General features: G+C 50.5%; 9 protein-coding genes across 9 annotated transcripts; 4 read left to right on the top strand and 5 right to left on the bottom strand.

The window, feature by feature from the left end:
- Positions 1-464: 464 nt before the first annotated feature.
- FTJAE_6863 (NADH dehydrogenase (ubiquinone) 1 beta subcomplex 9) lies at positions 465-816 on the top strand (the record flags this gene model as incomplete). The annotated part of the gene is made up of 3 exons (XM_037353520.1): positions 465-624; positions 687-728; positions 788-816. 3 exons carry the CDS (start codon positions 465-467, stop codon positions 814-816), a joined length of 231 nt encoding a protein of 76 aa, XP_037206112.1.
- Positions 817-1,387: 571 nt separating this feature from the next.
- FTJAE_6862 (histone H2A) lies at positions 1,388-1,932 on the bottom strand (the record flags this gene model as incomplete). The annotated part of the gene is made up of 3 exons (XM_037353519.1): positions 1,388-1,443; positions 1,497-1,789; positions 1,877-1,932. 3 exons carry the CDS (start codon positions 1,930-1,932, stop codon positions 1,388-1,390), a joined length of 405 nt encoding a protein of 134 aa, XP_037206111.1.
- A 2,075-nt stretch (positions 1,933-4,007) lies between these two features.
- On the top strand, positions 4,008-4,554 carry FTJAE_6861 (histone H2B; the record flags this gene model as incomplete). The annotated part of the gene is made up of 3 exons (XM_037353518.1): positions 4,008-4,173; positions 4,251-4,322; positions 4,376-4,554. 3 exons carry the CDS (start codon positions 4,008-4,010, stop codon positions 4,552-4,554), a joined length of 417 nt encoding a protein of 138 aa, XP_037206110.1.
- A 354-nt stretch (positions 4,555-4,908) lies between these two features.
- On the bottom strand, positions 4,909-6,916 carry FTJAE_6860 (SQS1; the record flags this gene model as incomplete). The annotated part of the gene is made up of 3 exons (XM_037353517.1): positions 4,909-5,359; positions 5,407-6,706; positions 6,775-6,916. 3 exons carry the CDS (start codon positions 6,914-6,916, stop codon positions 4,909-4,911), a joined length of 1,893 nt encoding a protein of 630 aa, XP_037206109.1.
- Positions 6,917-8,125: 1,209 nt separating this feature from the next.
- Positions 8,126-9,641, top strand: FTJAE_6859 (cysteine protease ATG4; the record flags this gene model as incomplete). Its single annotated transcript, XM_037353515.1, has 4 exons — positions 8,126-8,693; positions 8,748-8,916; positions 8,978-9,202; positions 9,254-9,641. The coding sequence occupies 4 exons, from the start codon at positions 8,126-8,128 to the stop codon at positions 9,639-9,641; spliced, it is 1,350 nt and encodes a 449-aa protein (XP_037206108.1).
- Positions 9,642-9,901: 260 nt separating this feature from the next.
- Positions 9,902-11,607, bottom strand: FTJAE_6858 (uncharacterized protein; the record flags this gene model as incomplete). Its single annotated transcript, XM_037353514.1, has 3 exons — positions 9,902-10,024; positions 10,079-11,438; positions 11,498-11,607. 3 exons carry the CDS (start codon positions 11,605-11,607, stop codon positions 9,902-9,904), a joined length of 1,593 nt encoding a protein of 530 aa, XP_037206107.1.
- A 1,773-nt stretch (positions 11,608-13,380) lies between these two features.
- On the top strand, positions 13,381-15,162 carry FTJAE_6857 (RING finger; the record flags this gene model as incomplete). The annotated part of the gene is made up of 4 exons (XM_037353513.1): positions 13,381-13,423; positions 13,538-13,705; positions 13,781-14,665; positions 14,738-15,162. The coding sequence occupies 4 exons, from the start codon at positions 13,381-13,383 to the stop codon at positions 15,160-15,162; spliced, it is 1,521 nt and encodes a 506-aa protein (XP_037206106.1).
- A 293-nt stretch (positions 15,163-15,455) lies between these two features.
- Positions 15,456-17,405, bottom strand: FTJAE_6856 (cystathionine gamma-synthase; the record flags this gene model as incomplete). Its single annotated transcript, XM_037353512.1, has 3 exons — positions 15,456-17,127; positions 17,194-17,288; positions 17,358-17,405. The coding sequence occupies 3 exons, from the start codon at positions 17,403-17,405 to the stop codon at positions 15,456-15,458; spliced, it is 1,815 nt and encodes a 604-aa protein (XP_037206105.1).
- Positions 17,406-18,745: 1,340 nt separating this feature from the next.
- Positions 18,746-21,025, bottom strand: FTJAE_6855 (uncharacterized protein; the record flags this gene model as incomplete). The annotated part of the gene is made up of 1 exon (XM_037353511.1): positions 18,746-21,025. The coding sequence occupies one exon, from the start codon at positions 21,023-21,025 to the stop codon at positions 18,746-18,748; it is 2,280 nt and encodes a 759-aa protein (XP_037206104.1).
- Between the last annotated feature and the right edge of the window lie 13 nt (positions 21,026-21,038).

Below are 21,038 nucleotides of genomic sequence, written 5' to 3'. Positions count from 1 at the left end.
CAAAGTACAGGGTAGGCCAAGCTGATCGGCTATTTATCGGAACGAGGCAACAAGGCACCAAATCTTTGCCGTCATTGTCGACATTCTTCGCAGTATCCCAACCTCGACCGAGACGGCCAGCATAACAACGAAACCCTCGAGCGAACGCCAGACGGCAGATATCCCCGCGACAACCGACCAATTGCCCGATAGCGAGGAGCCTTTCTCGACTGGGCCCGGTCACGCGTACTCTCACTACCTCACAAACCATGTCGACGCGACGAGCTGCCTTGTCAGTAACATTTCCCTCCTCCCGAACCGCCGGCCCAATGATTGCCGATTCATCCAGCTCCGTGCGCTGACTGTCATCGTATTCAGATCCCTCTACCGCCGCTCATTGAAGCTGGCGCTAGATTGGGCCGTCCATCGACACCTGTGGCGTGGCCAGGCTATGTATATTCGCTCACTATTCGAGGCCAACCGCAATGTCACCGATCCCCGGCATCAAAGGGTTTGTCACCAATTGGCGACTGGAAGATGATCTGGACGCTAATTCCGATGCACAGGCCCTATTGACCGAGACCGAGAAGCTGCTAGAGAGCTGGAAGCACCCCGACCCTTATACTCCCCCGACAGCTCCCGGAGGTATATCTCTCCAGCATATGGCAAGAGCCGTCAGGTGCAGATTGCTAATGATACTGCAACAGGCTCCAAGTTCGAGCGAAACCTCCCGTCGCCTGTTCTCGACCGTAAGTACCTATCCGGTGGCACCCAGCCATCAATAATCCGGAAACTGATATGTGAATAGCTCCCCCACACCCTGTCAACCGACACTAAAAACTCGACTGGATTATTTTGGCTGTACGAGAGGATATATGTACATAGAAGAGGATACAGATGGGCTCGCGGAGAGAGCTGTAGCATGAATCAAATGAATTTGGTCATTCAAGTATCGTATCAGTGCGAACGAGATCGACATTTGACCACAAGAATCAGAACTTACCCACACTCTACGAGCGACAGGCGTCTTATCGACGATGCGTGTTGGAAGGCAAATCACTGCAAGCAAATGTCTAGGTATATTTGGAAGCGATAGCTGAGCACGGATCACTGAGAAGTAGCAGTTGCAAACAGCGGATATTTACCAGTTCGGAACAGGGAAAGACATAGTCCTAGCTAGAAGATGATAGTCTCAAGTGGCGAATACGTTCACAAAAGGATTAAGAGGCGATGTAGATCTTTGAAGTATTCTTATTTCATGACCATAGCCGTGGGGGATTATTGTACAACCCTAACGCGCGAATAAACTGATGAAAAACAACCGTATGAACCCTTGAACCGTGACCCCTTTGTCATGACAACCCAAACAACCAGCCATCGCATGGAAAACAAGAACCAAATGAACCATTTACAGCTCCTGGCTAGCGTTCTTGCCAGTCTTACCCGTCTTCTTGGGCAGAAGGTCTGGAGTGATGTTAGTGATGATGTAAAGCGATGGAGAAGAATGGATAACATACTCTGGTGGATGTTGGGAAGGACACCACCCTGGGCAATGGTGACGTGACCCAGAAGCTTGTTCAACTCCTCATCGTTTCGGATGGCGAGCTGGAGATGACGGGGGATGATACGGGTCTTCTTGTTGTCACGGGCAGCGTTACCAGCCAACTCGAGGATTTCGGCAGCGAGGTACTCGAGAACGGCAGCGAGGTAGACGGGAGCACCGGCACCAACACGCTGAGCGTAGTTGCCCTTTCGGAGAAGACGGTGGACACGACCAACAGGGAACGCGAGACCAGCCTTGGAAGATCGCCTGGAGAAGAGTGGTGTTAGCTTGAGATCGATCAAGTAAAGTGACAAGACGCGATCGAAAAGGCGCGTCAAAGTGGGCGAAACTTACGATTGCGCATTCTTAGAACCAGAGGCCTTGCCGCCAGACTTTCCGCCGCCAGTCATTTTGAAGGTTGGGTGGTTTGGGGTAGTGGATTAAAAAGAGGTGATTGAGGAGTCTGAAAGACTTTGTTGAGATGGATGGAAGAGTCGAAGAGAGTGTTTGTGATGACAATTGGTTGATGAGAAGTGGAAGAGATAACGTTGGCGGGGGACGTAGAGGTTAAGTACTTTTCGCGCGTCGAGAGCTCTGATCCCAGATCACTCACTTGCAGCTGGCAGCGCGATTTGGGGCTAGCCGCATTTGGCGAAATTGGGAAACCAAGCTCCTCGACGCATTAAAAATAAAAATCGGGCACCCCTGGCGCGCCTGTGGCACTTGTTACTGGCCAGTGGTCGATGGCCCACTAAAATGGCCCCCGGCGAAATAATAAAACCGATTTTCCATGTTATGCCCTCCACTCCAACCAAGATCACTTGCGCGTTATTCTGCTTTCTCCTCTCACCTTGCCCGCACCACAAGGTTTTTCGTCCTCCATTTTCTTTTTTCCTCCTCTCTACATTTTTTGCTGTGCGCGGCGCGATTTGATGATTGGAGGACACGTTGGACACTCATTCACATCACAATCAGTCAAAGTCGCTGCAGTTTTCCGATACCTTTGGCCTCCCACGTTTGTCAACTTGTGCCAGGTCCAGCTCATCTCGTTTGAACTGGTCTGGTCCGGTTGCTCTGTTGTTGCTCGGTCGCGTTCTCGTTTGCGTGATTTTTTGGGACTTGGTCCCTCCACCTGGTCTGTTTGAAGTTGTTGTTCCAACTTGGTCTGATCTTTGACCTTTTTTCTTTGACCCATTTTGGTCTGAAATTCTTTTGATATTGTGAGGTTTGATCCATCTTGGTCATACCAAGGCATATTTTGTGTCTTTTTTCTACTTTGATTTGACCCATATACACCTTTGAAAGGTGTATACAACTTGAATTTTTTCTTTTTTTTAGTACTTAGAGATAGATTTAAGCCTCAATTTGACTCCATGAACCCCAGATTCAGGTACTGTGACGTATATTGCATGTGTGAACGGTCCACAAATCAAAAACCCCCGGCTTTTCGATGTCAGATCTGTTCAAGATCCGTCAGGAACCGGTCACGACGGAGCCAGCAGCCCTATAGATCTCCGTCTCGGGACTCAAACGGATGCAGATGTGGAGAGAAGCCGGGACGGCATCCTCAGGAGTCACGACGACCGACCCCGAATGGCGATGCGTTGCGGCCGTGACGGGCCACAGTCCGGAGCCTTCCTTCATAACGGAACGGACGCGTTGATGAGAAAGACGGACGCGTAGGCAGGGATGCTCCAACAGATCTGGGCGTAATCAGGGACCCGGATCGGTATACAGCTCAATTTACACGAATATTTTACGCTCATTACGGGTCTCCAAGGCTGTCACGTCAAAAATCGGGCATATTTGGAGTCATCACAACATCTTGAACGGGTCTACAAGGTGGATATGATGGATGAAAGTAACATGTTTTGGATGAAAGTACCTATACTATGAGTAGAAGTGATATGTAAAAGGAAAGAAATCAAAGAGCAAGAGAAGAATGACCCGGGCTGAGACGCGGGAGCTGGGAGGTGATGAAAGAGGACGAGGGAAGCAAAGAGACCACGACGCGAAAATGAGAATGGAAATGGAAATGGAAATGGATGCTCCCATCAAACGATGACGGAAAGGATGCTGGTGGGGGCGCCGGCCTTGTAAAGCTTAGAGCGTGATTGAGAGTGCAAAGAGCCAATCAAAAAAAAGAACCGTCACCCAATTTTTATTTCACCAGCAGCAACAGAAAAGAGGGGCTGGCCTGGCAGGTCCCCCTCCCAAGATCACCTCCACCAGCCGCTAAGCACGCCCGCGCAATTGAAGCAAGCACGCGTGTGCACGCCCCCCAGGCAATCAGTAACCCGCTAACACCGACAACGCGCCAGCTACAAAAACCCAACCCACTCCCCGATCTTCTCTTCTCGCCATCAACTTCCCATCTACAACAGCATCTTCTCGCCTCACAACAACTTACTCAACGCACGAGTTCTTACTCAACCGACACAACCAACTCACGCACTTTTTTCAAACCTCTTTTCCATCTTTCGAAATGGCTCCCAAGGCTGCTGATAAGAAGCCCGCCTCCAAGGCTCCCGCTACTGCCTCCAAGGCTCCTCAGGAGAAGAAGGATGCCGGCAAGAAGACTGCCGCCTCTGGCGACAAGAAGAAGCGCTCCAAGACCCGCAAGGAGACCTATTCTTCTTACATCTACAAGGGTGAGTTCCAATTCCAGCCTCAATCGCGCCTTATCGCGTCTTGTTTTGGTATCGCGTTTACTGACTTGCATCTCCAGTCCTCAAGCAGGTCCACCCCGACACTGGTATCTCCAACCGTGCCATGTCCATCCTGAACTCTTTTGTCAACGGTATGTCGCATCGTCTACTTATCTAGTCCAACTTGATCTGACTCTTGGTTCAGACATCTTCGAGCGCGTCGCTTCTGAGGCTTCCAAGCTTGCCGCCTACAACAAGAAGTCCACCATCTCTTCCCGAGAGATCCAGACCTCTGTCCGTCTCATCCTCCCCGGTGAGCTTGCCAAGCACGCCGTCTCTGAGGGTACCAAGGCTGTCACCAAGTACTCTTCCTCGACGAAATAAGTGCTTTGATGGCTTGATTTGTTTTGGGCATTTGGTTTTTCACGCGTGGCATCAGGGTGTCATGAGTCTGAGGTTTCACGGGGATCCAGCCCTGTTTTAGGGGCCTCATAATGCGTTACGGATGGTTTTGTTTTATTTCCTGGGGGCAATGTCTTCACACACGGGCAATGGGGTTCGCGGTTGTACAATAAACATCGAGAATAGGGTCTCGATCAAATGAATTCGTGCACATAAACTTTGTGTCCCATCCTTTACTGTTACACGTGTGTCTTGCTTGATGTCTTTGGTTTCTAATCTCTACAGTTGCATTCCTCAAACTCCATGAAAGTGTCGTTTTAAATATGTGACCAACTTCTATCCCAGCCCAGCTTTTGAGCGCTTCATTGTATGAGTAACAGGTTGCATGATGCCCTTGTTGTTGGAAGCCCCGAGCGCGGTCCCCATGCTCCAGCCCATCTTCTCCAGCATCGCTCTGCCGCGGTTCTCGATGCCCAATTCTGGCGCTGAAGCACCAACCACCTCACCATCTTGATATGTAGCAGCCGCGACGGATGTGCCACCACGAGCAGGCGGCAAGCGATTCCCTTTCTTGCCCTTCTTGTCCGACCGAGGAAGATACTTGCGATTGACGCGCTTGAGAGCTTGATCGAATGTTGCTGGGACGTAGGGAGGTGTGCGCTTTGTCCGATGAAGTGTCGGTCTTCGTTGGTCGCCTTTTCCAATTGACTTGGACTTGAGTTTGAATTTACTCGCCAGCTCGTGGATCATCTTGCGCGCATTGTTATCCATAGGGGGGAAATTAAGTCTGTAATTAGTCAGTTAAAATTCATAAATAACCTGATGACAACTCACTGTTCGTCAGAACCCATCAGGAATGTTTGTAGCTCATCTGCGACTTGGTCCATGTTCATTCCATCTGGATATTTGACCCGCAGATCGTCAGGGTCTTTTTTGCCTAGCATGCCAAGAGCGCGCATTTCCTCTCGCTGTTTCTTTCGTTCGGATTTCTTAAGGCGATCGCTCTTCCAGCTGGCTTGGAGGGATGCTTCCAGTTCAGAATCGGAAATGTTGAAGCTGATCTGAGCTCGAGCGCCTTTGCCTTTGCGCCGACGCAGGCTGGGGCGATCCCAATCCATCAAATCAAAATCATCGTCAAATTCCTGGTGCTGTTTCGTCCTCTTGCCAGTGTCGTCATCGTCCGAGTCGGAGTCGCTCGAAGAATCTCCGAAGTGTACATCCTCCATACCCAGATCTTGCCCAAGCTGCTGACCGGCAATCAGTCTTGCGAGTGTCTCGTCATCGATCTCGCTAGGGACCTCATCTCCGTTGGTCGCTTCAGCGTTGTCCGTATCATCATCCGTGTCATCTCCTGCAGCATTGGCTGACTCGGATACGCCACTATCGTCTGAGTGTCTTCCACCTTCGAGCAGTTCCTTGAAGTAATCATCAACTTCAGTGTTTTCCTTGAGGTTGGCGATGTAGTCGGCAAGAATGGCATCCTCCTCCTCGTCAAATTTAGTTTTAGCATTACGTTTCTCACGCTTCTTCTGTTTTTTCTCCGTTTTGGTTAAGTTCTTACTGCGGATTGGTTCCGTTTGCAGTTCTGGTGTTGGTGGTGCTGGTGGTTGTTGTGAATGGGTCGGCTCAGTGATGATAGCCTGCTCGACGACACGAATTTCAGTCTGCATCTGCACCATGTCGATATCAGGCACATGTTGTACGTTTCTCTGCGCACCTCGGCCCTTGAAGAGAAGCACTTCCTCGCTCGAGGTGCTGCTCCTCGAGGATGGTCTATCCGGTATCTCCACCGGGGGGAGATCCTTCTTCTTTTGGACCTGGTCTCCTGTGAGATCAAAGAAGAATGGTACATCCTGTGGCACGCTTTCTTCGGGTGCAGTCTCAGCTTGGATTGCTTCCTCCAGGTCGTCAGGGCCAATGAACTCAACCTCGTCGGTCAATTCTTCGAAGCTCTGTTCGTCAGCCTGGTCATCTTTCTTGTCGGCCGGGTCAACAATCGCATCCAAGAGCTTCAAAGGTTCCGTAGGTCCAGCGCTTACGAAAGCAACTGGCCGCAATCGTAGACTGGAGTTCCCCCATGTCGAATGGTCATGCTGTGATGTTTGGCGAGCTTCGTCGGCAAGCGTGAATCCAGCTATAATGTATCAGGTCAGCGGCCAAGCACTTCGACATTTGCGCACTTTGCATCAGGGTGATCCGTACCAGTTTCTTCTCTTGCAAAATTGGCTCGGAGCGGCGTTGGTGAAAAGCTCCCACCTCCACGAAAAGCTCCCCTGCCTCCTCGACCTCCCCTGGCGTTCTTTGCGCCACGGAAAGCGGGAGCTCCCCTCTTGTTTTTTGCCATAGCAAGATCAGGGAGAGGTGGCCTTCATGGTGAGAGTAGTTCGGTATGGCAGTCCAATTGAGATTTATAGTGGTTGTGCACCATAAAAACAACGCTGTGTTTTGGGTGAGAGAAAGGTGTTACAGATATTTGTCGATGGCAAAGAAAACGAGTCACCCCGCGGTGGACTTTGCGTTGCCGCTGGTCTATCGATTGGCTCGGGAAATAAAGTGGGGCTAGATGGCTGAGCTAGCTGAGATAAGTGTCATTGAAAGAAGCCGTGATGCAGGTTGCAGGCGGGAGGCGGTATCGATTGGTGGGTCCGCTTGAGCGTTTGCGGGAAAGCTCACAGGCAGGCTTGAGGGAGACTAGGCAGCCGCGGTACGTACCGATGAATTCAACAGTCATCCATTTTTTGGTATAGGGTGGGAACGTGAAGCAATATCAAGCTGGACATCTGCAATTTTCAACTAAAAGCAGTTCTAAAATAATGGTTTGATTGAATCAGCATAGTTTCGTCTATGATTTAAGTGTCTAGACATCGTATCTTGTGCATGTTGAGGTGCCTGTGTGTAGAAAACCAACATAGTCGTGTTTTACCCAATATTTCATCGAAACCATATTGACAACAGTTGATTATAAGTAGACTTTCCAGTAAAACACATGCGCTACCCCACTTTGATAAGAAGAGAGGAGGGTGGAGAAAAACGCGTAAATGAACGTGTAAATAGAGTATATAAATACAGAAGCACGAAAAAAACGCAGCATTTCCATTAACCACAGGCCATGTGAACTCAACTCGAGCAATTCAACAGATATCGAGTCTGACGTCGAGACGTGTCGCGGATGGCCCGTGCACTAGATCCCATATCGCGTGCGTTGGTACCGAGTACCTAGAGCCAGTACCAGCTCCACTGGAACCGAAGTCCACCTCAGGCGCTTCTCACGGGCTGGCCTCCGGGTGCGAGTCACAAGCTACTGGCTTGTCTCTCCCCCGCCGCCCGCCGGCCCCAGCTGACTCTCCACTGCCAGGCTAAGGCCAAAGCTCACCCATAGCCAGGACCCCATCTGTCCGTTTCCTGTCTGCTGCCTTCTATCCCACCTGAAGCTTCATGTTGCCTCCTTGTTGAGGCACACATCTTACATTTCTATTGTATTTCCTTACCGAGCTCCTCAGGTTCTACAACGAACGAGCAAACAAATGAAAGCTTAAGATCCATGTCTATCAACATGGAGAACGCCATGGCCAATGTCGACCTAGGACGTTATCGACGGATTGTACAGATGTTCTGGGATCCAGAACCTACCAACGATGTTGCCCACGATCATCCAGTCTGGTGTCTTGGACGCTCCTATAAGCTAAGCGATAAGAAAAACACAAAGTCCGATGAACAAAATCCCCAGACGCCGCCCCCAGCACCCAAGTCGGACACCGAAGATCAGGATACGGCTCGATCGCCCAACATACCGACAAATGCCCCAGAAACCCCACCGGAATCAATATCGAGCAGTTTCTCATCATCACTGGCATATGACGACCAGTCGAATGACGGTGGATGGCCATCTGGCTTCATAACCGATTTTGAATCAAGGATATGGATGACTTACAGATCCGAGTTCGAACCCATTCCTCGTTCCACGAACCCCCAAGCCACATCTTCACTGTCACTGTCGATGAGACTCAAGAGCCAACTAGGGGATCAGAGCCCATTCTCATCAGACAGCGGGTGGGGATGCATGATTCGGTCTGGTCAAAGTTTACTTGCAAACACCATCGCACTCGTTCGCCTTGGGAGAGGTAAGTCAAAGCGCCCACCACACTAGACTATATCACATGCCTGACATCGTACAGACTGGCGTCAGGGACAATCACTAGAAGAAGAATGTCGTATCCTCAAAGATTTTGCCGACGATCCAAGAGCTCCATACTCAATCCACAGTTTCGTCCGACATGGTGCCAGCGCGTGTGGCAAGTATCCAGGTGAATGGTTTGGCCCATCAGCAACAGCCCGCTGCATCCAGTACGTCCAAGTTCTCACCACTGTTACACACGCGATATCAGTTCTAACACACAAGTTGAAGAGCATTGGCGAACTCACATGAGCCCTCAATCAGGGTATATTCCACTGGCGATGGGCCTGATGTCTACGAGGATGACTTTATGAAAATTGCGAAGCCAACCGGCGAAGCCTTCCACCCCACGCTTGTATTGGTAGGGACTCGGCTGGGACTAGATAAGATAACTCCCGTCTATTGGGAAGCTCTGATTGCAGCACTTCAGATGCCGCAATCTGTGGGTATCGCAGGGTGAGTACTACATGCTACTCTTCGCATATTTATAGTACTGACCATGCGCAGAGGCCGTCCATCCTCATCCCATTACTTCATCGGCTCGCAAGGTTCCTTCCTATTCTACCTTGATCCTCACCACACAAGGCCTGCACTCCCATACCATGAGAACCCCATGGATTACACCAGCGAAGAGATAGAATCGTGTCATACCGCTCGACTGCGCCGCATCCACGTTCGCGAGATGGATCCCAGTATGCTAATAGGGTTTCTGATTCGAAGTGAGGAGGACTGGCAGGACTGGAAGCGTGGGGTCAAGCATGTCCAAGGCAAGTCGATTATCCATGTAGCGCAGCAGAACGCAGTCCACGGAGGCTCGAGCGAGGGCCGTGAAGGCGCAATTGACGAAGTTGAGACGCTAAGTGACGATGATACGGATACCATTCAGGAGGCCTAGATTGGTTATTGGGCCCGGCGTTGTTTTGATACTTATTTTGGCTGTAATTTGCTGCAGCCCATAATGATTTGCAGAAGGACCAGGCGTTACGTTGGGATAGACATTGAAATCGATTCGAATGACCCTCTTTATCACGATTTTTGTCGTTTCAGGCTGCGAGATACAACGCGTTCTTCACGCGCTGCCTGTCGTTTGATGTCACCTGCCGAATGGTGATATGGTTGAATGCAATATGCATATCGTATGCATTAGATCCTTAATCATCTCTTCTTCTTCTTGCCTCCACCGGTCACTGATTTTAGTTCTGCATGTCCTTCCTCTCGAATATGGACGAACAGCCTGGTTCTAGAAGCGAAAGCCTCCCCACAAACTCCGCACCGTGGCTATCAACTGTCGTCAGCTTAACAGAAAGATGATCGTTGATATGTTAAACATACTTCTTCTTCTTTCTGCGACTGTGCAGCCGCAGCTTTCTTGGCGCGTTTGGCCTTGGCCTTGCCAACCTTCTTGCCCTGCGCAGGCTCATCAACCGACAGATCCTGCACTGATGCTGATATTTCATCGTCTTCATTAGTAACATCGCTGGTAGTTTTGAGTTTGCTGGCCGAAGCTATTCTCTCCTCGACAACATCCCTGGGTGCGTAGTCGGTGTCGTCTGATGCGTCTGCAGACTCAGCAGGTGTCGCGGCGAGGGACGAATCCGCTGGAGTCGGCGATACAGCTTCACCTTTAGTCGATCCAAGCGGCTCCTCTTTGACATTGCCTTCCTGTGCTGCAGCATCTTTTTTCTCGTTCGCATTTGCCTCACGTGGTGATGATACCTCATCAAGCTCCAGCTCAGCACCTTCGCGCTTCATCTGCCGACGCAGTTGTTGGACAGCCTTGATGTGCTTCTTGCTCTTCTCGTGCGCCTGAAGCTGCTTCTCGCTTTTGAACGACTTGTTGCATACAACGCACTCCAGTATCTCAACCTCTGATTCCTCTTCAGATTCTGAAAAATCCCCCTCTGCTCCATTGTCGTCGGATCGAGCCTGGGCCCATTCGGGAATCTCGAATGATGCCATGCGCTCCTGGTTCGCAGCTCGCGATCGAGCGGCCTGGGCCGCAGCAGCATTTCGCAGGGAAGCTTGGCGCTCGTCTTGGGTCTGCGAATTGGGTAGGTATCTGGGGTCTCGTTTGCGCACGAAACCGACGAGGAAGTTGACAGCATCATTGAACTCGCGAATGGCGTCCTCCCGCATCTTCTTGTTCTCCTTATCCATCGAACGGCGGACACGGCGGTCGGGGGCATCAGAAAGTCGATATTTATCCTTCCATGCGAACGACTTGACGGTTGCGAAGCCAGTCCATGCAGTGTAAAATGGTTTCACAACATCCTCGTAGTCATCGTCAGAGGATCCAAAAGTTGGGTAGTCCCGGACATCGAGGTCGTCGTTATCGGCAGCAGCCTCCTCTTCCATGGCCAAGTGTTCGAAAGTTTCCCTGCAGATTCCGTAAAAACCCGTCGGTTCGTCATCGAAGGGCACCGCAGCGTTGAACTTGCGGATCAGGCCCATGATCTCCTCAGCCGATGTGAGTCGCACGTTGCGGAAAGTAGTAGGTTGGCCGTCATCGTCGCCGTCTCTTCCACTGAGGATGGCATCGCGGTGTGAATCGTACCAAGCTCTCTCTTGAGGATCAGACAGGATCTCGTAAGCGGTTTGAACTTCGGCAAAGCGGCGTGTGGCGGTCTCGACATCATTGATGTTGCGATCAGGATGAAGCTCGAGTGCTTTTCTGCGGTAGGCTCGCTTGATCCTAGTCAAGAAAAGGTCAGTAGGAAGACAAGATAGAGGGGCATATCCGGAGAGATTTACTCATCGTCTGTTGCAGAACGCTCAACACTGAGCACCTCGTAGTAACAAGTTTTTGCGACGGGAGCTGGGCCACCAGCATTGGAGGTTTCTGAGGATTGTTGGGCTCCCATGATTGCTATTTGGATGAGCAACACGGGGCCAGTGAGAGCTTTGGTCAAATCTTCTGTTTCCGGAAAATAGACAATAGGAAAGGCAGTGATTTATATATGTTATATTTGAGGTCTGGACTTGGAGCTTTGTGTGAAGGAGGGGCATCGCGGGGCAAAATCAATGATAGGCAATTTAACCAGGCCAAATAAAATAAATAAATTTGCTTTCTCCCCGCAGGATATATCCCCGCTATTTCCGGTTTCTAGAAAAGATCCATGAGAAGCGTGTAAGCTCATTTGTTACTCGCCATGCATCTCACTCTGTACGCCGGATGATTCACAAAGAGTCATAGTATATGAGTTTATGGAAAACAGTCTCATCCTTTATGGATATAGTATGACCGCTCTTTGATGGCATTATCTCCTACTATCACATGCTCCCTTTCCAGACGAGCTACTCTAGGTGTGTACTGAGTCTTGAATACTCGTTACTTGTCAATCAGGCATAATGTTAGGTACTCTTGGGTTCCATATTCATGACTAACAATTATAGTAGGTTCTCCATTCTCCTTCATTTCGCTCTTACGCCATTATGAGATACATATCCCTTCGTACGGTGAATGAAACAGGTTAATGCCGGTGTAAATTACAAGAACTCATCTGAGCTTTCCGGATCAACGCCTCTATACCATTTGCATCTCAGATTTCACTGTCGGTGGTTCCTCAAGGAAATGATCTAGAAACCGTGGGCCTACCAATGATAAAGCCTGGATCGCACACGAGGCTGAAGAGAATGGACTAGTTGTACGGGTGATCGGTGAGCTAACAGAGCACAGACGCGGTTCGTCTGAAATTGACATCGATAGTCCAGTTGTTGTATGTACAGTATGGACATGGCAATCTATTGCATCTTTGGCTGTTGGCATCATGACTTTTCGACCAGATTTGCATTGCCATACATCTAGATACAGGCTGTCTGTCATTTATTTGTTTTATTTTTAGCAGTCGTCTGACCATTTCCCCATCCATGGCACCACTGATTATACCATGATGAACCAATCACCAATGCCGATGATGCAAAATTCGATCGGGGGAATGCGAAAATGTCTGCTGGTCTAGGCGAGTCTCGAGTCTCGGTCAGCGAAAATGGTCGAATGATGCAGCAGATGCACTTGGCCTGATTCATGAAAGGTACAGTATCATTCAGTTCAAAGGCCTCTCTACCGCTGCCGGCAAGAGATTGCCGAGAGCCCACTCCAGGCTCATCCTTACCCGTTTCTTCCCTCTTCTAAAGCAAATGGAAGATAGTTAGTTACCATTCAGAGGGCAGAAGAAGAAGAAAAAGGAAAAGAAAAAGACCACGAGCGACCCGAAATCGGTACCAATATTTACGTGGGCGAGTCTGCATTGAGTTAGGTCTCTTCCTCTCTCCCTCCCTCCCATGACTCTTTTGATACAATAGTATCGATCTTTTCCACGCACGAGGTCATTCATTCATTAATTAGTTACCTCGTTACTAAGTTAACTACCTATTTACCTTAATGGCACTCACTCACCTTTTCTTCTCCTTCTCCTCCTCTTCTTTGTTGCGGCGTATTTCCCTGACTTGATTCTTGATCCTTCTCCCTGCTTTTCCTCCTGCGATCCGAGCCTTTCAGCCTTAAGCGTCGCTTGTTCTGTTCTGCTCTTATTCCTTCGTCTTTTCCCGTCCTTTTTGCCACCAGCTGCCTTATACTGCAAGTGGTCGCGTGCCTCTCTTATGCGAAAACTTGCTGCTCCACCAATTTGGCAATCATGAAATTCGGTCACGATTTCAAAGAGACTCTACGAGCTCAAGGTTCGTCTAGTCCACATGTTTTTGTCCATATTCGGGTTGTTTCATATTCAATATACTGTCACTTCTGTACATCCTACATACTGTACCTACTTAGTGTCTGACCAACCCTCACAGACTTCCCTGCTCACTGGGTAGATCATGCTATTCCCTATAGCCAGCTCAAGAAATGTCTCAAGAAAGTTGCGCGGGAGCTGCATGAGCTTGGACTTGATCCTGAGACGTTGCGCGAGCTCCTCAACCCCGATGAGACGTCTCCTGTGGCCCTGAAGTATAAACTCAACGGTATGACTTGACCCCAACGTTTTTCAACGGTTTTCTCCTCCGCCCAAAACTGACTGATTGACTGACTTTTCACAGGTGGTGCCGACTCTCACCTCCGCCCAAAACTCATCGTACAGGTCCATCTTCAGGATGGTGTCCCCGTCGATGCCTCGCTTGCGCCCAATACGCGCGACTTTCTCAACAAGATCGCAATCAACCTCCCCCAGAACCAACCAGCGCAGGTCGAGTCTGCCACTAAATCACCAGAATCAGACTCTGTGAAGGACGCCGCAAAAGCCGAAGCCGTCGTCGAGACCCCCTCTGCACCCCCCACCGAAACCGTTGATGCGCTCGTTGACGAAGCCAACGACAAGCTTGCCATTGCTGTCGCCGACGAAACGACTGTTAAAATTACCGAGAAGCCAGCAAGCGACTCCGAGCAAACAGAACCCATCGCTGAGCTTATTAAGGATGGCTCGACCGAAGCCTCTGCGACCTTACCTGCTACTGGTGCGACCGAAGGAACGTACGAAATCATTGAGGTTCCCCTGACTTTCGACGCCGAGTTCTTCGAGATGCTTCAGAGCGACGTCAACAACCTTGATGCTCTACAAATGGAGGAAGAGAAAACCATGACCTCGGAAATTGTAGCGCTTGGGAAAGAAGTTGAACAGGTCGTAAAGCCGAAACGATTCTCAAAGACAGATCTTGCACGATGGCGACAGATTTTCGAGCTGTACCTGGATGCTGAGATCTTCTTCGCTACCCACGAACAAGACCATGGAGAGCGCTCAAGTCAAGTCGCCCTAAGGCAGTTGCAATGGTTCCAGGATCAGGTCGCTAAGGAGAATCTCGTCAAAGATTTCAAGCTTCCCGAGAGCACGGCAGCTTTCAACCGCTTCATCAACTTGAATGCGTCCCTCCTAAAGAACATGCAGTTCCAGGAGCTTAACAAAACTGCCGTTGCCAAAATTCTCAAGAGTAAGTGGAACATGCCAAGTGCTTGTTAAGTCCGAGATACTGACATCGCTTAAGAATTTGACAAACGAACAGCGCTGGGAGTCGCTAGAAAGTTCCCTACCGTTGTTCACTCAGACAAGCTCCTAGCAGGCACCATTGCACGAGATGTCTGCGCACAAATGTCGCAAGAGCTCGTATCCAAAGTTCCCCAGCTCAACGACTATCTTTGCCCAGTCTGTTTCTCAGTGGCGTACTTGCCCGTCCGTCTCGACTGCCAGCACGTATTCTGTATCCGTTGTGTCATCAAGATTCAGCGACGAAAGGAGAAGCATTGCCCATTGTGCAGAGCAGATGTGGTCCTCAAGGCTTCTGCGATGAATCTTGACTACGAACTACAAAAGTACATGAAGAAATATTTTGCAAAGGAGGTCAAAGAGAAAGCGCGCGCGAACGAGATTGAGCGTGGTATCGAGGACTACGGGCCTGGTTATGTCCACCAGGAATGCTGCATAATGTGAGCTCAATAGGCTCAGACATGGACACGACTATTGCTATCATCATCATCATCATCATCACGACATACTCGAGCGACTTGGATTGGCACAGACTTTTGCATCAGAAAGAACCACGATACTTGTGAGTTCTATGTCATCTGTCTGTCAGTAAAGGGTGCACAGTCAACTAACATCACTCCTTAGATTATTACGACGGAAGACTGCATCTGGTACGGAACGTAATGACATGACCTTTATAGAACGAAGATAGACGATTATGTGCAAGGAAAAACAGCACTTTTAGTTGCTTTTTATCATCACCTCGTAATCGACACAGCCTCAGCCGCCTTCAAGGCGTTTGTAAAAGTATCCTGAAGTTCAGTGGTCTCCTCTAAACCGACGCTCACGCGAACAAGATAGGGATCGACACCAAACTGCTCAGCCCATTCCAGTTCCTGGTAGTGGGCAAGGAGAACATACGGTGAAGCCAAGGTGAAATTTGTTCCCAGACTTGGTCCCTTTGCAAGAGGCAATGCGTCAAAGAAGGCCTGAGCATGCTCCTTTTGCTGAAATACAACGGAAAGTAGACCGCCGTATCCGCCATCCGGTAGACGGACCTTTTCGTAGTGAGACTTGGAGTCATTGTACTTGGGGTAGTAAATGCTCTTAACAAGGGGGTGTGTTCGTAACACTTCGCAGATAGCATCCGAATTCGCGTTGATGCGGACTACTCGAGACTCAAAGTCGCGACTGTTCCTCTCCATGAAGATGACATCCTCGGGCCAGTAGTTGTCTTCGTATATCTCGTTCATGGTGGCCTTGAGTGTGCGATAATACTTACTATCAGGGTTGAGAACAAGCCCTCCACCCATGACATTAGAGTCGCCCGAGAAGATCTTGGTGAGACTGCTGACGACTACGTCTGCAACAGGGAGAACGTTGATGTTGGCAAATGTGCCAATCGTCTCGTCGACAACGACTGCGAAGTCGTACTCATCTGCCAGTTTGCGGATGCGAGTGAGGTCAGGACATGTCAGCAGAGGGTTTCCAGGGAACTCGCAGAAGAGGCCGAGGAACCGCTCGCCGTTCTTGAGTCGAGCCTCGAGATCATCGAGGTCTTCTGCAGAGGCGTGTCCGTAAAAGAGACATCCAGGGCCAAACTTCTGCAGAATCTTGAGTGTGTCCACGTAAGGGAAACCAAAGTTGATACTCTGCGCTGGCTCTCTTGCGTGAAGGAGCGCACGGTGGGCATTAAAAATGGCGTTCATGCCAGCAGGGTAAAGGTAGACGTCGTTCTCCTCAAGGTTGGGCATGCCGCGAGTGTTGGATGTCATCGCAGGGAGAGGGCCATTGTTCAGATCGACGTCATGAGCCATGGCTCCAGCGATACGTCTACGGATAGCAGACTTGGCACGCTCAACCATGGACAAGTCGAGGTTTCTACCGAAGCGCTCTTCGAGGAAACGTGAGCTCTCGAGAGACTCAACAGGAGTCTCGGGCGAAAGTTGCTTGGGTGTCGAAGGGGCCGGAGAAGAGACACCATCGATTGAGCCTGGGCGAGTATAGCGCCTTGGGCCGCGGAAAGGTCTGCCCTGCGAGGCTTCAGGAGGAGTCCGTGACCGAGCAGCTGGGATGAGGAGGTCATCTTTGAACAGGCCGTGGCAGAACTCAGCACGTCTACTGGACGTACCCTCGCCAGTGTGCTGCCAGTACTGCTTGGCGATAGGAAATACCTCAGAGGGATAAACTACAGCTGAGATGGTGGAAGTGAGCTTCTTGAGCACAGGCGAGAGCTCCTTTGACTTGTCCAGAGTAAAGTCAATGATGCGGACCTGACTCGCCAGCTCAGGAGAGATTCGCTGGAGGATGAAGTCTTGACAGCGGCCTGCCACTCGCGGTGTAGGGAAGAGCATGGCCTGCTGACCAGGATTGCCATAGCGATCAACAATGTCTTTGGCAAAAGCCTGGATACCTTTATGGACAAAGAATCTATGGGAGTTTCATGTAAGTGAGGATACTTTCGTATAGCACGGCAGTTGATATGGCTAAGCTCACCGAGGGTAGCCCGTCGTCATACGGTTCACAACCCAGTCCTCGCCCTCTTCGTATCCGACATTTGCTTTCCATGTTGGCAAAGAGACACTGACGGCCTAAAGACATTGAATTAGCAAGAAAGTTCCATGATAGATACGCACTCAATTGTTTTGGTCTTGACTCACATGTGCCGTGTCGGGAGGAATGGACTCGCCCAAGCCAATCTCTGGCATTGTCGTGTTTAGGATGAAGAGAGAACAAGGTGATGATGAATAGATTTCGGTCGGTATATTTGAAGCCGATATGTACCGAATAGTTTTTACAGAAAGTATATGTGAGACAACTTTTTTCTTCTTTTGACTCGATGTGAATTGGTGGCGCTGTGGTTGGATCGAGGGGAAAAATGTCCGAGAACCGGAGGGGGAAAGTCAGTGTGTGAGTCTTTGGGCATGTAATGTACCCAGAAATCCTGGAGAATAACTACTACCTAGGTAGGTGCTATAGTAGGTCAGGTAGTGCTAGTGAGTGAATTCAAGTGGGACAAGTGACTCTTTAAGCTTGTTTTGGTCACGTAAATTACTTGCTGAGCTGTATTTACTTACTGTAGATCACCAACTACTTAATCAAGCCTTATCTCACTCCAAAATATTAAGAGTCTCATCTCCTTGAACTGCGTAGACCATAAGAAATGAAACCGTGAGAATTACCAATGACCAATCTTACCAATATCAGGGTGGGATATTACTAGTAGGTACCTCAGAGCCCAGACTAGCGACTAAGTAGGGTAAAGTAAGGTAGTCAGAGTGATATCCCCATGTACTGCACTCACTTGATCGATGTGACGTTCATGGTGACCCCCACACTCGCTAGAAACACCAACATCGATGGATCATGAGGGTGTTGCAAGGAGTGGGCTGCACCATGATGATGATGATGCGAGATAGAGGGGCAGGGCAGTTAGCGGAGGTGTGAAGTATTATGTTCTGGGCGGCAAATGACTCGGCAATAGACCGCTGACTGTCGTCTTGAAATGCCAATGTCTTCTGCATTGTCTCTATCGCGCATCTCTGAATGAATACCTACTTATAATGTCTGTCTTTCTTTCATGTTCCGTCATGTGTCCAGTCTTGACATCCAACATCTAGTTACAGCTTGTCGTCGTCAGCCAAGCAGAACAGACTGCTATATTCCATCCAATGCGTCTTACTCAAGGAAACAGGAAATCATCGCAAAACCTCCCTTCACCAAAAGAATGCCCGGGAAAGAAAGCCAGGGGGCCCTGCCCGGACACCATAATAGTAATAACACACAAACGCCTCCTCATATGCCAATCGAAGACCCCGCGAGATTAGATCCAAGCGGCTGTCCTTGAAACAAAAACCCATGAAGCTCCCCTCTGTGGTCTGTAAACAACAACAGCATACTGCCTGCCAGTTGATCCATTTCATTCTGTCGAACCAATCTGAAAAGGCCTAGTCATGCATGAATCGCTTTCTATCCGTTCCATCAACTCGTCAATCGTGTCGTTCTTATCGCCGCTCGTATAAATGCATCTCATAATCGTAATTCTTCTTCATCGTATCTTGCGGCTTCGTCTGCTCGGCTTCACCCCAACACAGCTGATACTGTCACTTGGGGCAACACTGACCATGTCGTCATCCCAATCGGCGTGACTGCTACCAATGCCGCTCATGGGAAGCGAAACGTTCCTGGCAGATACGTAGCTCTGAGCCTTGCTTGGGTAGCCCATGTGTGGGTAGTCAGGTCCAGTGGCCATCCGGGGCACGTTGTACCGACTCCTGGCCCGACTCCTAGGCATCATGTCTGGCACGTCGGGGGCTTCGTAGACATCGGGATCCAGAGGAATCTCAGGCGCGTCAGGCACCTCGGGGACCTCTGGTGCCTCCATAATGTCGGCCTCCACCTCAGTGCGGGAGGATCGACGAGGAGCTCGTGAAGATGGGCGTGATCGAGCTGAAAAGTATGTCCGCTCATCGTCATACGGAGGTCGGTGACCGCGTACGACTGATTGTGACGACTTGGGCGCTCGGGAACCGGCATGGCTACGGCGGTCGTCGTACTTTCGGCTGACGGGCGCCTCACTTCGGAGATCGTCCACTAACACTACAGACTTGCTGCGACTAACACCCGCTTCGCTGCGGGCTCTGACGCTCCTAGACTTGTCAGTTATAGGAGGCCTGGAAGACCGCCGGCTTCTTGCTTCGAAACCATCCTCCGGAGGCCGTGACGACCTGCGACTGCGTGTATCAAATCCATCCTCACGTGGCGGCCGTGACGCTCGACGGCTTCGTGTCTCAAAGTCATCGTCCGGGGCTCTTGACGCGTGGCGACTGCGTGTTTCCACAAACTCATAGGCGTCTTCTGGGGGAGGGTGCCTCGACGAGCGTCGACTTCGGGTAGTGTCATATCCTTCCTCTGCTGGGGCTCGACTTCGAGATCGGGCACGAGAAGGAGCAACGCTCCTGGCAGTGCTCTTCGCAACACTTCTGGTGCTTGGAGCAGCACTCTTCGCAGCAACGCTCCTGGCAGCACTCTTGGCTACACTCCGGGTTCTGCTCCGACTTCTGGCTCGGGATTCGTTTGACCATGGATTTTCCTCATCGTAAGGAGCTTGCGTCAGGTATTGAATGGGGCGGACCGGCTCGTCTGGAGAATCCTCACTGCTGTCGTCTTCTATGTAACCGAGATTCCTCGGCGGATACGATTCGTGATGCATCTTGCGGGGAGCATAGTCATTCTGCATGTGTTTCTGGAAAGGATATCCCTCCGGATACATATCCTGAGGGGCAAAGCCACCATGTCCTCGATAAGGGAGCGCCTTGGGCGGGTATTGTGACGCCGTGGGCGGGTAGTCCGCGTAGGTGATGCGGCGCTCGTCATTGTGTAGTTTATGAACCGTGGGGGCCTTCTCGGGGAAGGTTGAGCGTCGTGGGAGCGACGGGGGCTCATACTCCTGTCTTGGTTTTCGTTCTCGCTCCTTAGCATTATGGCTTGCAAAGCCATATGTGAGGGCAGCGCCAGCAGCAGCAACTCCGAGGATGGCACCGACGACAGTGGTAGTACTTAGGCCGTTGTTGTTGGAGCTTTGGCGGGGCGAAACAGACACGGGTTCGTCCTCATCGGCACGAGAGGCAGCACGCTGAGTCATCTCTGCAGCTGTGACGGTATTGGGGCCGTGTTTGGCAGGAGACTGACGGGGCTGGAAGGGTGACTGGCCGTTTATGGAAGAAGAAGACGAACGTGCGGAAGCAACAGGCTGAAGCTGAGGTTGTGAAAGAGACCGATTCCTGTTTGGCTGGGCGGTGGTACCGTCATAAGTCCATTCGATAATTCGACCAAAATAATCCCGAGGACAAGTAGGCTGTTGATACACGACCCGAATGGTGTTGCCGTCCAGGTCGCGTACTGTTGCTCCTCTTGGGGTTTGACCGCCTTCAAAGCCTAAACGAGGTCTGGGGCTGGGGCCGCCAGGATAGATTGGGTCACCGTCAGTTTGAATACTCAGCCACGGATTCGCGGTGAAGGCGCAGTCGTGGAAGCCGATCACTGCATCAGTGGACGGTACCGCAAAGACCAGAGTCGAGAGCTTGACAGGCTCGAAAGGTCGAGAAACCTCGCGGATCTGCAGAACTGGCGTGCCACCTTTTTGGTCGTCACCACGTTTGCCTCCAGACTTGCCGGCTCCAGCTGGAATTCCGTAAGTAATAGTCCCAATGGACGAGTTCTGTTCGCGTGATTCGTTCAAGAAGCGCAGGCCGATGAGCTGAAGAGTTGCCGAGTAAAAAGATGAAGACTGTGCCAAATGTGACACCTCAACGAATGGTAGTGTCATGGTCTCTTATAGA

This window comes from Fusarium tjaetaba (assembly GCF_013396195.1).
Source record: "Fusarium tjaetaba strain NRRL 66243 chromosome Unknown NRRL66243_c0000134, whole genome shotgun sequence".
In the NCBI taxonomy this organism is placed as follows: domain Eukaryota; kingdom Fungi; phylum Ascomycota; class Sordariomycetes; order Hypocreales; family Nectriaceae; genus Fusarium; species Fusarium tjaetaba.
This window is presented reverse-complemented; position numbering and strand designations above follow the sequence as displayed.